This window comes from Nicotiana tabacum, chromosome 10 (assembly GCF_000715075.1).
Source record: "Nicotiana tabacum cultivar K326 chromosome 10, ASM71507v2, whole genome shotgun sequence".
In the NCBI taxonomy this organism is placed as follows: Eukaryota; Viridiplantae; Streptophyta; class Magnoliopsida; order Solanales; family Solanaceae; genus Nicotiana; species Nicotiana tabacum.
Window position 1 is genome coordinate 85366541 of NC_134089.1, and position 11433 is coordinate 85377973.

At 37.5% G+C, this 11433-nt stretch overlaps 1 protein-coding gene across 1 annotated transcript; it reads right to left on the bottom strand.

Annotated features, from left to right (window-relative positions):
* Nucleotides 1–10270: 10270 nt before the first annotated feature.
* Nucleotides 10271–10675, bottom strand: LOC142165230 (uncharacterized). The gene has a single exon (XM_075223829.1). It carries the CDS (start codon nt 10673–10675, stop codon nt 10271–10273), a length of 405 nt encoding a protein of 134 aa, XP_075079930.1.
* Between the last annotated feature and the right edge of the window lie 758 nt (nt 10676–11433).

An 11433-nucleotide genomic window follows, 5' to 3' on the forward strand; every position in this document is an offset into this window, starting at 1 on the left:
ATCTGAAGAAGTTGGGATATCCACCGCACTAGAGTCAGCTTCAACGTGCTCGAGAGTATCAACCATGGGAGAAGAGAAACTTTGGTCTTGCTGAGTTTCCTCAATGGTCTCTTTAATCTTTGCTAACTCAGCATCTAAGTTAACACCCTCTTGGATAGCCTCCACAAGGGTATCATGGCGTGTGTTCAAGATATCCCAACTCACTTCAACAACAGCTTTGTCCTCAAGAACCTCCACTACAAAAAAAAACTGGATTTAGCTACGAACGTCATCGCTAATCTGTCACTAAATCGCCCGTATCTAGCAGAATTTCTTGATATTTGTCGCTAATCTGTCACTAAATTAGATTAGTGATGAATTTTTGTGTTTAGCTACAAAATTTGTCCGTCGCTAAAACCAGATTTTTTAGTAGTGCTCGTAATCTTTTTCCTATTGATCAATTTCACTCTTGAGCTCCTCCCTCTCAGCCAAAGCAACATCATAAGAAGATTGCAAAGGGGCAAGTGAACTCTCCAAAAATCTGACCTTATCAGAAGACACACGGAGATCTTCTTGGGTTTAGGTGTGTGTTTGAACAAGTTCACCCGCATAAACTTCTTTCTCGTCCAACAAGACCTTCAACCTTCTGATCTCTTCGCTTTTTTGGAGAGTTGTTCGGAAAATGATGACTCAAGGAGATTTTATCCTTGCCTGCTTGATTGGAAGAAACTTTTTCAATTGCTAACTCCGAAATCAAGACCTTCAACTGTTGCTCTAAGGTACACTTGCTTTCCTCTAAAACTTTCATCTCAAGCTGAAGACTTTCATATTGTTCTTTCCAATTGTCTGCCTCAATTTGGTAATCATGCATTAATTGCTCCGTATGGGAAACCTTTTTCATCATCTCTGTACCAATGAGATTGATTTAAAAAGAAAGGGGAGAGGGGGTAAGAGTCTTAATAAAAGGAGAATGGAATAAAGCGTAAAAAGAGATCAATACCTTCAGTGACGATTGCACTATGCCATTCATCCAAGTCAGAGAACTGTGACTTTCTAGCTTGGACTTTTCAACTGGACCAATCAAGGGTTTCAACCATACGTCAGCCCGACCTGACTTTTTCAAAAGATTACTATCGGCAGGGACCTCAATGGTAATCTGCTTCATCGCTCTACTTCCACTTGAAGAACCAATATCAGTGTGAGAAATAGTAGTAGTGGGGACTGTAGAGGAAGTCATAACAGCTTGGGGCGGAGCAGAAACAGTAGCAGTAAAAACTGGCAAAGAACGTTCCACAGGGACAGACACGGTATAGGAGGCAAGGGGTACTTCATCAGACACCAAATCCAAATTTTCATTATCAAACCCACGTGAAAAAGTTGTTCATCAGAGTCACGTCCTGTCACAAGAGTATCATCGTCATAACTCACTAAGGTGGCTTCAACAGGCTTGGTTATGGGAACAGAACGGGGAGGATTAGCTTCGTCATCTAAAAAGACGCGTCTTCTGGTCCATGGCCTTCTAACCAAAGAACTTCCATTATGTTCCTCTTCCTCCTCGGAACCCTGGGTCACATCAGCCTTTCTTTTCGATGAAGAACTCAAAATTATCTCTTGAGATCTTGCTAAAGAAACCCTAGAAGCCACGATTGCATCGGCACTTACACCACGAATAGGAAACCATAATAAAAAGAAGGGTCAAATAAATTCTAAGGAAAAGATGAACGAAAAAAAAAAGATAAAGTATTTACCATGAGTTTTAACCTTCCAACCAAACCTGTGTGAAAGGTTTTCCAAGATCTCCCTTCCATAGGAGCAACAATCAATAATTGCTCTACCCAACTACGAAAATTGGGAATCTCGTCAACAGTTCCCATGGTTGCTGAAAAAGAGAAAGTTAAAAAAGCTGCGGGAAAAACAAATCCCTTCAATACAAAAAGGGAAAAAAGAAGAGAGAAAGTTGTAAAAGTAAACTTATGTGCAAAATTCCACTTTTCAGGGAATGGACATTTTCTTCACCTACTAATCCTATAGTAGGAGCAACAACAAATCTGGCTTACCAGCCACGGTCCTTGTCATCCTCGGGGCTGACTAAAACTCTCTTACTCCTCGCTACCAAAGTAAAGATCCCATGTCGGAACAGCTTAGGGGGGTAGAGGTGGATCAAATGGAAAAAAGTAAAAAGTAAATTAGCCAAGCTAGCTAAGTGCCTTAGACAAGCAACAACCCTCCACACAATGGGGCTAATTTGTCCTAGACAAACATTGAAAAAATGATAGAACTCAATGATAACAGGATCGGTGGGAGGTTTAAAATTCAGTGTAAAGGGATATGTATACAGGAAAGAAAATCCAGTCATGTAGGATATGATTCTTTGATTTGCATTAGGAATTATGATGGGGAAATCAGATCTCCAATGGTAATCCCTACGGACAACAGAGATTAAACCTTCGATAATCTAAGAAGGGTAAACATCAGCACGACCAAGAGAAGACATAGAAGAAACCTGATTCCTAATCGATTCTCTATCAGTGTAAAAAGAAAGTTCAGAAGGGACAATTTCGTCTACTAAAGGTTCACGAACTGGTTCATTAGAATCTCTACTTCTAGAAGAAGATCTATGTGGAAGAGAACCCCTAGTTCTAGAAGAGGGGTAGAACCCAGTGGGGGTAGAGGAGAACCTCGTATAGATGAAGATCCCAAACTACGTAATCTTCCCCCTCTTCTGCTTCTAACAGGAGCAAGCGGAAATTCATCAACAATAGGTACTCTTCGGGGATTAGGGTTCGAAGAAGACATAGTTGTACGAGGAAGAAGACAAGAATGAATATTCAAAGATGGAAAACTTTTATGAAAAAAAAAGACAAAGGTTATATTTATATCCAAAAGCAACCGTCAAACAAAAAAGGTAATGATAGGAACGTCATAATGAGAACTGTCACTTTGTGATTGATGCAAGTCGGAAAAAGCCTCAGAAGGCGCTGAAGGATTGCAAAACCAATCAAAAGCTACCACGTGTCATGAGCATTAAATGGAAGTGACATGCGAAGGCGTCAGTTTTGGAGAAGTTATAATGATACGAAGAAGGGTGGCAAAAATTTCCGCTTTTATGAGATCCACTTCCCAAATATTCAATTGATGAATAAATGGCAAGTGGGGGGACTATCTGTATTGGGAAAACTCAAGTTAATAATTGGAATTAAATAAGTGCTGACACGTCAAGACACTTGGATCAATAACAGAAAGGCAGCTGACAAAGAATAGTCAAAGAGGCACGAAAAGATTCAAGAAAACAAGAAGGAACGATTACTCGGACCTCTTGATAATTTGAAGAGACATTAGATGAGTGAACCTAGATAGCAAAAAATACAGATACATGTTATCTGTGATTAATGAGCATCAATGATGGAAAACGTTATTGAATCTTCACGAAACATTTACGATTACTAGTAATAACGTTACATTAATGCCATTAAATGCTCATAATGGCTCAGTTATGAGAGGAAAGAAACGTACTACTTAGAAATAGCTATAAAAGGAGAGAAATAACATTTGTAAAGGGAGAGAATATTATGGGAATACACTGATTTATTTTGCTTTCTTTTACTTATTCTGTTATCGTTAAAGTCAATTTCTCTTATTTGTTTTATATTTGATTATCGGTAACCCGAGTTCTTCTAAAAGTAAGCTTTGACCGAAATTCCTATTTTCTACCCTAAGAAACTATTTTAGCAATGTGAAATGTTTTCCCAGGATTAAACAAGCTCATCTCTAATTTATCTAGAGAATACAGGAATCAACAAAATATTAAATTACAAATCTAATTATTTAAAAGAGAGAAACAAAGAAAGTAGACTACAAAAATTTAAGGAGAAAAGAAAAGGAAGCTGAAAAGGAACAAAAAGGCAAAGGAAAACATGCTAATGATTGATGGCTATTTTAAATTTTGAAAATACTCCCACATTTATTATTGCGCTGCAGCCTAATTTTGTTAGAAAAGGTTGGATAATCTTTTATTATGAAAAAGATTCTCCATTTTCTGTTGTCCTGCTGAGTTATATTTGATGTGAAGATTGTTCAAAGAAAGAATGAAAATTCATATGTTTGTCATATATATATATATACTTCCCTGGTTGCAGGAAAATGGTATGGAAACTTGGTACTTATAATGTTAGCTCAGTCTTTTTTAAAGTCAAAAGGGATATGGTGAATACTGAATTGTTGATAATTCACATCAAATGCCATATATGAGAAATAACGTATAAACGCATAGATACGTGATAATGAGCTGATATATATGAATGACATCTACTCCAAAATCAATCACTCCATCTTGACGTATAGCTTCATTTCGAAGTGATAGATCCTTGAGCCACCCCACCCCCCCACCCCACCCCAAAACTCCTGCAAGCAATCCTCAACCCCACGCCCACACCCCTCTAACAATATAAAGTAGGGATGTACATGGACCGGATTGGTTCGATTTTTATTTAAACCAAACTAAATCAACTATGTCGATTTGGATTAGTTCGATTTTGTCGGACTTTTTGAATTTTTTGTTACATAAATATAATTTCAATATTACTCTTTTAAAGTTATAGATAAAATTCTGATAAGTGAATTATATGTTTAGTAAATATTAAAAAAATTAACAAATTTATGATCCATTAAAATATTTTTATGAGAATCATTTTAGTAACACATGATAGTTATTTTCTTGATGGTCCCACAATAATTTTTCATTGATGTACGTTTTCAAGGTTAACCGAATTTATTAATTAAACAAAAAATCAATATGATAACTAAATAATGACATGTTCTATTTAATTTTAAATTATCGAAATACCATTTCAAATTCAAAAAATATATAAGAAATCTTGATATATGAATATGGATGAACAAAGAGATGATTGACATATTTTAATATACTCGATAAGAAAGTGATACATTGTAACCCATTATTTAAAATAAAACAAAAATGAATGCACTTCATAGTTCTATTAAATATTACATCCCACGGGAGGATTCCAAATATTTTTAAACCTGTTTTACAGAAAATTCTATATAAAGTCTTAAAGATATATATATTTATATGTCGGTTTGGTTCAGATTTTTTTGCTCAATACCAAACTTAATCGAATTTTTAATCGGTTTGATTTGACTTTTCGAATGCAATTTTTTCGGTTCGGTTTGAACACCCCCAGTAGAAAGCAAGAAGAGAAAGAAGAAAAAAACTAACAAGTCACAACCCATCTCATGATGAACGATGAGTAGTCTTGAAACAAGAGATAAACAGTTTTTTGCTTAGCAGAAAAAAGTATACTATATATAATAGCAAAATGTAAATGCATGTTTTCGATAAGACTCAAGAATGAGCTGAAGAATGACTAATTAAATCAAATTGCTATATATCACTTTGTGTGCACATATCCATTCATCTCATCTCAGTGCTATTTTTCTTCTTCTTTTTTTTTCTTCAAAAACTCAGTGGCAAAACACCAATTCACTGGATTTTGGTTTCTCAGTTAGAAAAAAGTTAAGAACAAGGAATCAACATGGACGAAAATGCACCCACCCCCTTTACCCCTCACTCACTCAACCCTCCGTGTGTGTATATATATATATATATATTTAAATTTTAAAAAAAAACAATTACTCCTATCTGGGAACATTATATTCATCGGTTTCATAAATGGGCAATGTTCATGAGATGCCAAAGTTTTTCTGAAGAATCTCTAAGCAGTAGAAGATGATATTTAGGATTGCGCATACTTTCAAGGCACCTATTTCTTTCACACACAACTTTCCAAATAGGCTTTCATTTCTCTGCTGGTTATAAGCGTTTGCATGCCATTGATCAATTGGTGTTGTTGCAACTGTCTTAACACCTTACCAAGACTACGTACACTAAGCTAGCGTTTGGTTATGAATTCCCAAATTTGTTTTGAAAAATTTGATTTGGGTGAAATTTGGTTTGAAGATCAAAATGTGTTTGGACATCATTTTTTCAAACATATTTCACTTTTTTGTTTTGAAAAAACATAAAATATGACTTATACACACAAGTTCTAAAGCCTATCACAAATATCCAACAATACCTTCATTAATAACATTCATTATATTATTGCAAATCATAGTCCTAAAGATAAATAATTTGGTACAAAATTATTAATTTTATAATAAATTACATAATATACTATCAGATGACCGAGAAGACAAAACAATATTGTTAAAAAATAATAAATAGCGGGCTCTTTTATAAAATATCTAAGTTTGGGCAATTTTAAAAAAATATAATAGGAATATTTTGGGCTGGTTTTGAGAATTTGCCAAAATATGGATAAAATTTATGAACAAATATGTATTTTGCCAAAAAAAATTCAAATAAATTTTGGTAAAATTTATAACCAAACGGGTTCAAAATATTCTTCATTTCTCTACGAAACTTGCAAGTTGCCAAGACTATTTATTTGAGCAGTAAAAATCCACATACAAAACCAAAAAAAAAATAGAGACAAGTGGAGCGAAAAGTTGAGGGGATAGGACTTGTCTATTGGGGGAAATATTGGTGGATTACGTTTGTAGCAGCTCCAAAAGCAGAATGGATATTCAGACTTGTAAATTGTAGCATTCTCTGCATTAATTTCACTTGCATTAATAGCCTATCGTTGTAAATAGATAGGGCTACAAGGAGGTGATGTTATAGCCTTATAGGGACATGCCCAAAAGATTCAATGGATATGGGCGTGCTCTATAAGTTAAAGAAAGATGTAGCAACAAGGTAAATGCCCTTTCCTCAAACCCCCTCCCCCAACCCACCCCCAACCCCATCCAGGTAAATGATTTGAGAGAGGAGAGGATGGTAAAGGAAGAAAATGGTGAGGTAATTACCAGAGATTCGTTTTTGTATAATTTAGATAAAGAATGGGCCATTGCCGGCAAGTTTGCAGTTTTGGGCTCCAGAAAACCTGTTGACATACTTCATTTTTTTATAACCGTTCCTTATTCGGTATCAACTGCTCCAATTAATTCAGATTTATATCAAAAAAATTGCGCTGCATATTTTCGTAAAAATTGCACGGGGCGCCCTATTTGGTCGCCCTCATTTAAGCTCTACCCATTTTTTTTTAAAGTTTTAACTTGTACCCACTTTTTAAACAACTTCAGCCTCATTTCTCCTCGTCCTTCGTTTTCTTCTTCTTCTTCTTTCTTCTGCTGTTGTTGATGCTGCTATGAAATTTCAGTTCATGGGATGATTGTCATAAGTATGTTTATCAGATTATTTAAAAACAAATTATAAATAATTACATAAGTTAGTAGACAATAATTTGTGAATATTTCCACGTACGGGAAGTTTAAGGTCACACTTAGTGATCCTTTTCATGATAATTCTGTTCTTTTCACGTTTATTGTTTCCAAAATTTATGATTTAAATACTGTTGGCAATCTGATTATTTATCTAGTATGTTAGAGAGCTTTTCCAAAAACTTCAGCTTATATAGTGCTGAAGTTTTTACAAATGAACTAAATAACTTCAGCATCTTCTGCTGAAGTTTCTGAAAAAACTTTATGACAAAACTAATGAATCCAGGACAAAAAAACTTCAGCTTATTTAGTGCTGAAGTTTTTATAAATGAACTAATTCAGCATCTTCTGTTGAAGTTTTTGAAAACTAATGAATTCAGGACAAAAAAAACTTCAGCTTATTTAGTGCTGAAGTTTTTATAAATGAACTAAATAACTTCAGCATTTGCTGCTGAAGTTTTTGAAAACTAATGAATCCGGGACAAAAAAAATTCAACAAATAAAGAACAAAACTTCAGCTACTATGCTTAAGTCCAGCAATTACAAATAAAAATTTCAGCAAATAGAGAACAAAATTTTAGCTACTATGCTTAGGTTCAACAATTACAAACAAAAACTTCAGCAAATAGAGAACAAACCTTCAGCAATTATGCTTAAGTTCAGCAATTACAAACAAAAACTTCAGCACACTTGGTTCAGCAATTTTTGGTGCTTCAGGCCCGTCTACTAGAATGCTAAAGTTTTGTGTGATTGTCTTTGCTACTTCATCCCCGTATGTTGAAGTTACGCGAAAAAGTGGGTATGCTTGCAATTTTTTTGCAAAGCGGACACAAGTTAAAACGTGACCCAAAAAGCGGGTATAGATGCAAATGCCCTCATATTTTCCAAGGGCACATGTCTTGACGAAATAACCCCATTTTTAACGCTTAACAAAATGTCTTTTTTTTTAAACTAGAACACTGTAATTCTTCCATATTTAAAGCTTGAAATTCTTGTTTAGTGATGAAAAATTGAAGGTTGATGATCCATTATTATTAAAATCGTTTGCATGTTGATAATATATGCTTTAACTTGTAGTTCAAATACTGATTTAGTAATTTACTATAAAAGCTCAAAACTCTATTATTGGAACTTTAAAAGTGTTGAAGAAGACAACAACAACAACAACCCAGTAAAATTTTACCAGTGGGGTCTGGGGAGGGTAGAATGTACGCAGGCCTTACCCTTACCCCAGAGGGGATATCGAGCTATTTCCGGGAGATCCTCGGCTCAGAGATAATAGATCTGTGACAATAAAATATGAAAAATAGTATCAACAACGTGAGAGACAACAAATAAATGGAAAAACAGTAACACAAATATTATGCAAAAATGTGAAACATAACATAAATCGCTAGGGGGATAGACAAAACGCTATCATACTAGTCGGTACAAAGAGGAAAATCGGGACAAAGGGGAAAACCGCTCGACTACCATTAACCTACATTCCTAATGCTCGACCTCCACACATTCTCATCAAGAGCCATGTCCTTGGAAATCTGGAGTCGCGTCATGTCCTGTATGATCACCTCGGCCCAATACTTCTTAGGCCGCCCTCTACCTCCTCTCGTATCTGCCAAAGCAACCACTCACACCTCCTAACCGGGGCATCTAGGCTTCTCCTCTACACGAGTCTGAACCATCTAAACCGCGCTTCTCGCATCTTGTCGTCCACTGAGCCACGCCCACCTTCTCCTGAATATCTTCATTCCTAATCTTATCCATCCTAGTGTGCCCACGCATCTATCTCAATATCCTCATTTCTGCTACTTTCATCTTTTGGATATGTGAATTCTTGACTGGCCAACACTCAACCCCATACAACATGGCCGGTCTAACCACCGCTCTATAGAACTTACCTTTAAGTTTCGATGGCACATTCTTGTCACACAGGACTCCAGACACTAACCTCCATTTCATACACCCCACCCCAATATGCTGTGTAATATCCCCGTCGATCTCCCTATCACCCTGGATAATTGACCCTAAGTACTTAAAATTTTCTCTCTTGAAGATGACATGTCAGGTCGTTGAACTTACATTCCACATATTCCGTCTTAGTCCTACTAAACTTGAAACCTTTAGACTCCAGGGCCTGCCTCCATACCTCCAGTCTCCCATTAACTCTGCATCGTGTCTCATCAATCTATATCATTAACGAACAATATACACCATGGCACCTCTCCTTAGATATGGTGTGTCAGTGCATCCAGTGTCAGGGAAAATAAGAACGGGCTGAGTGCAGATCCTCTGTGTCACCTCCCACAGTCCTAACGCGAGTCCTAGTTCCATCATACATATTCTTTATTGCCCTAATGTAAGCCACCGGCACACCTTTCACCTCTAGACATCTCCAAAGGACGTCCTTGGGGAGTTTGTCATACGCCTTCTCTAGGTCAATAAACACCATATGCAAATCCCTCTTCCAATCCATGTATTGTTCTACCAACCTCCTGATAAGGTGGATATCTTCCGTAGTAGAACGACCCGGCATGAACCCGAACTAATTTTTCGGTATAGACACCACCCTCCTTATCCTCCTTTCCATCACTCTCTCCCAAAATTTCATAGTATGACTTAGTAACTTGATACTCTTATAGTTGTTATAATTCTGGATATCACATTTGTTCTTGTACATCGGAACCATTGTACTCCACCACCACTCATCAGGCATCCTCTTTGTCATGAAGATAACATTAAACAACCCAGTCAGCCACTCCAAACCTGCTCTACCTGCATATCTCCAAAACTCTACTGGAATCTCATTTGGTCCGGTCGCTTTGCCCCGACTCATCTTACCCATCACACTCATGACCTCCTCAACCTTAAAGCATCTACAATACCTAAAGTCGCGGTGGCTCTCGGAGTGCCCCAATTGCCCTAACACAATGTTTCCATCCCCCTCATCATTCAGAATTTTATGAAAGTACGACTGCCATCTTTGCCTAATCTAGACCTCTTCCATCAATACTCGACTATCCTCATCTTTAATGCACCTCACTTGATCTAGGTCGCGAGCCTTCTTCTCTCTCGTTTTGGTCAACCGAAATAACTTCTTGTCTCCACCTTTGCCCCGAAGTTCCTCATATAGCCGACCAAATGCAGCAGTCTTAGCCTCCATGACCGCTAATTTTGCCTTCTTCCTAGCCTCCTTATATCTTTCTCTATTCGTTCTCCTCTGATCCTCGTCGATGCTCTCTACTAACTTAATGTAAGCCATTTTCTTGGCTTTTACTTTACCTTGGACAACATCATTCCACCACCAGTCGCCTCGATGCCCGCTAGAGTGACCTTTCAAAACTCCTAACACCTCCCTCGATGCCTCCATTATACAGTCTGATGTCGCTGTCCACATAGCGCTAGCGTCCCCACCACTCTTTCAGGCACCCATAGTCGTCAGCCACCCCTCCAACTCCCGTGCATTATCCTTAGATAAAGCTCCCACCTGATCCTCGACTGACCCCGTACAAACCTCTTCTTTCTCCTCATCAAGATACCAACATCCATCACTAGGAGCCTATGTTGAGTCGCGAGGTTCTCACTCGGGATCACCTTGCAATCCTCGTACAACCCCCTATCACACCTCCTGAGGAGGAGATAGTCAATTTGAGTCTTAGCCACTATACTTCGGAAAGTAACCAAATATTCTTGCCTCTTCGAAACATAGAGTTCACGATCACCAACTCAAAAGCTCTAGCGAAATCCAATAGTGAGGTACCACCCATGTTCCTATCACCAAAGCCGAAGCCACCGTGCACCTCACCATAGCCACCAGTAGATGACCCAATATGACCATTGAAATCCCCTCATATGAATAACTTTTCCGTAGGCGGAATACCCCATACCACCTTATCCAATGCCTCTCAGAAGCGTCGTTTAACCTCCTCGTCCAATGCCGTTTACGGCGCGTAAGTGCTAATGACATTCAGGGTGCTCCCTCCAACTACTACCTTAATCGTCATCAATCTGTCATTCACCCACCTAACCTCTACCACCAATTCTCTGAGCTCCCTATCCACCAAAATGCCCACTCCATTCTAATTTGGCGTTGAATAAGACAAATCGAGTCTTTTTAATTTGGTGTTATTTGGATAAGTTGGTGATTGAAAATTT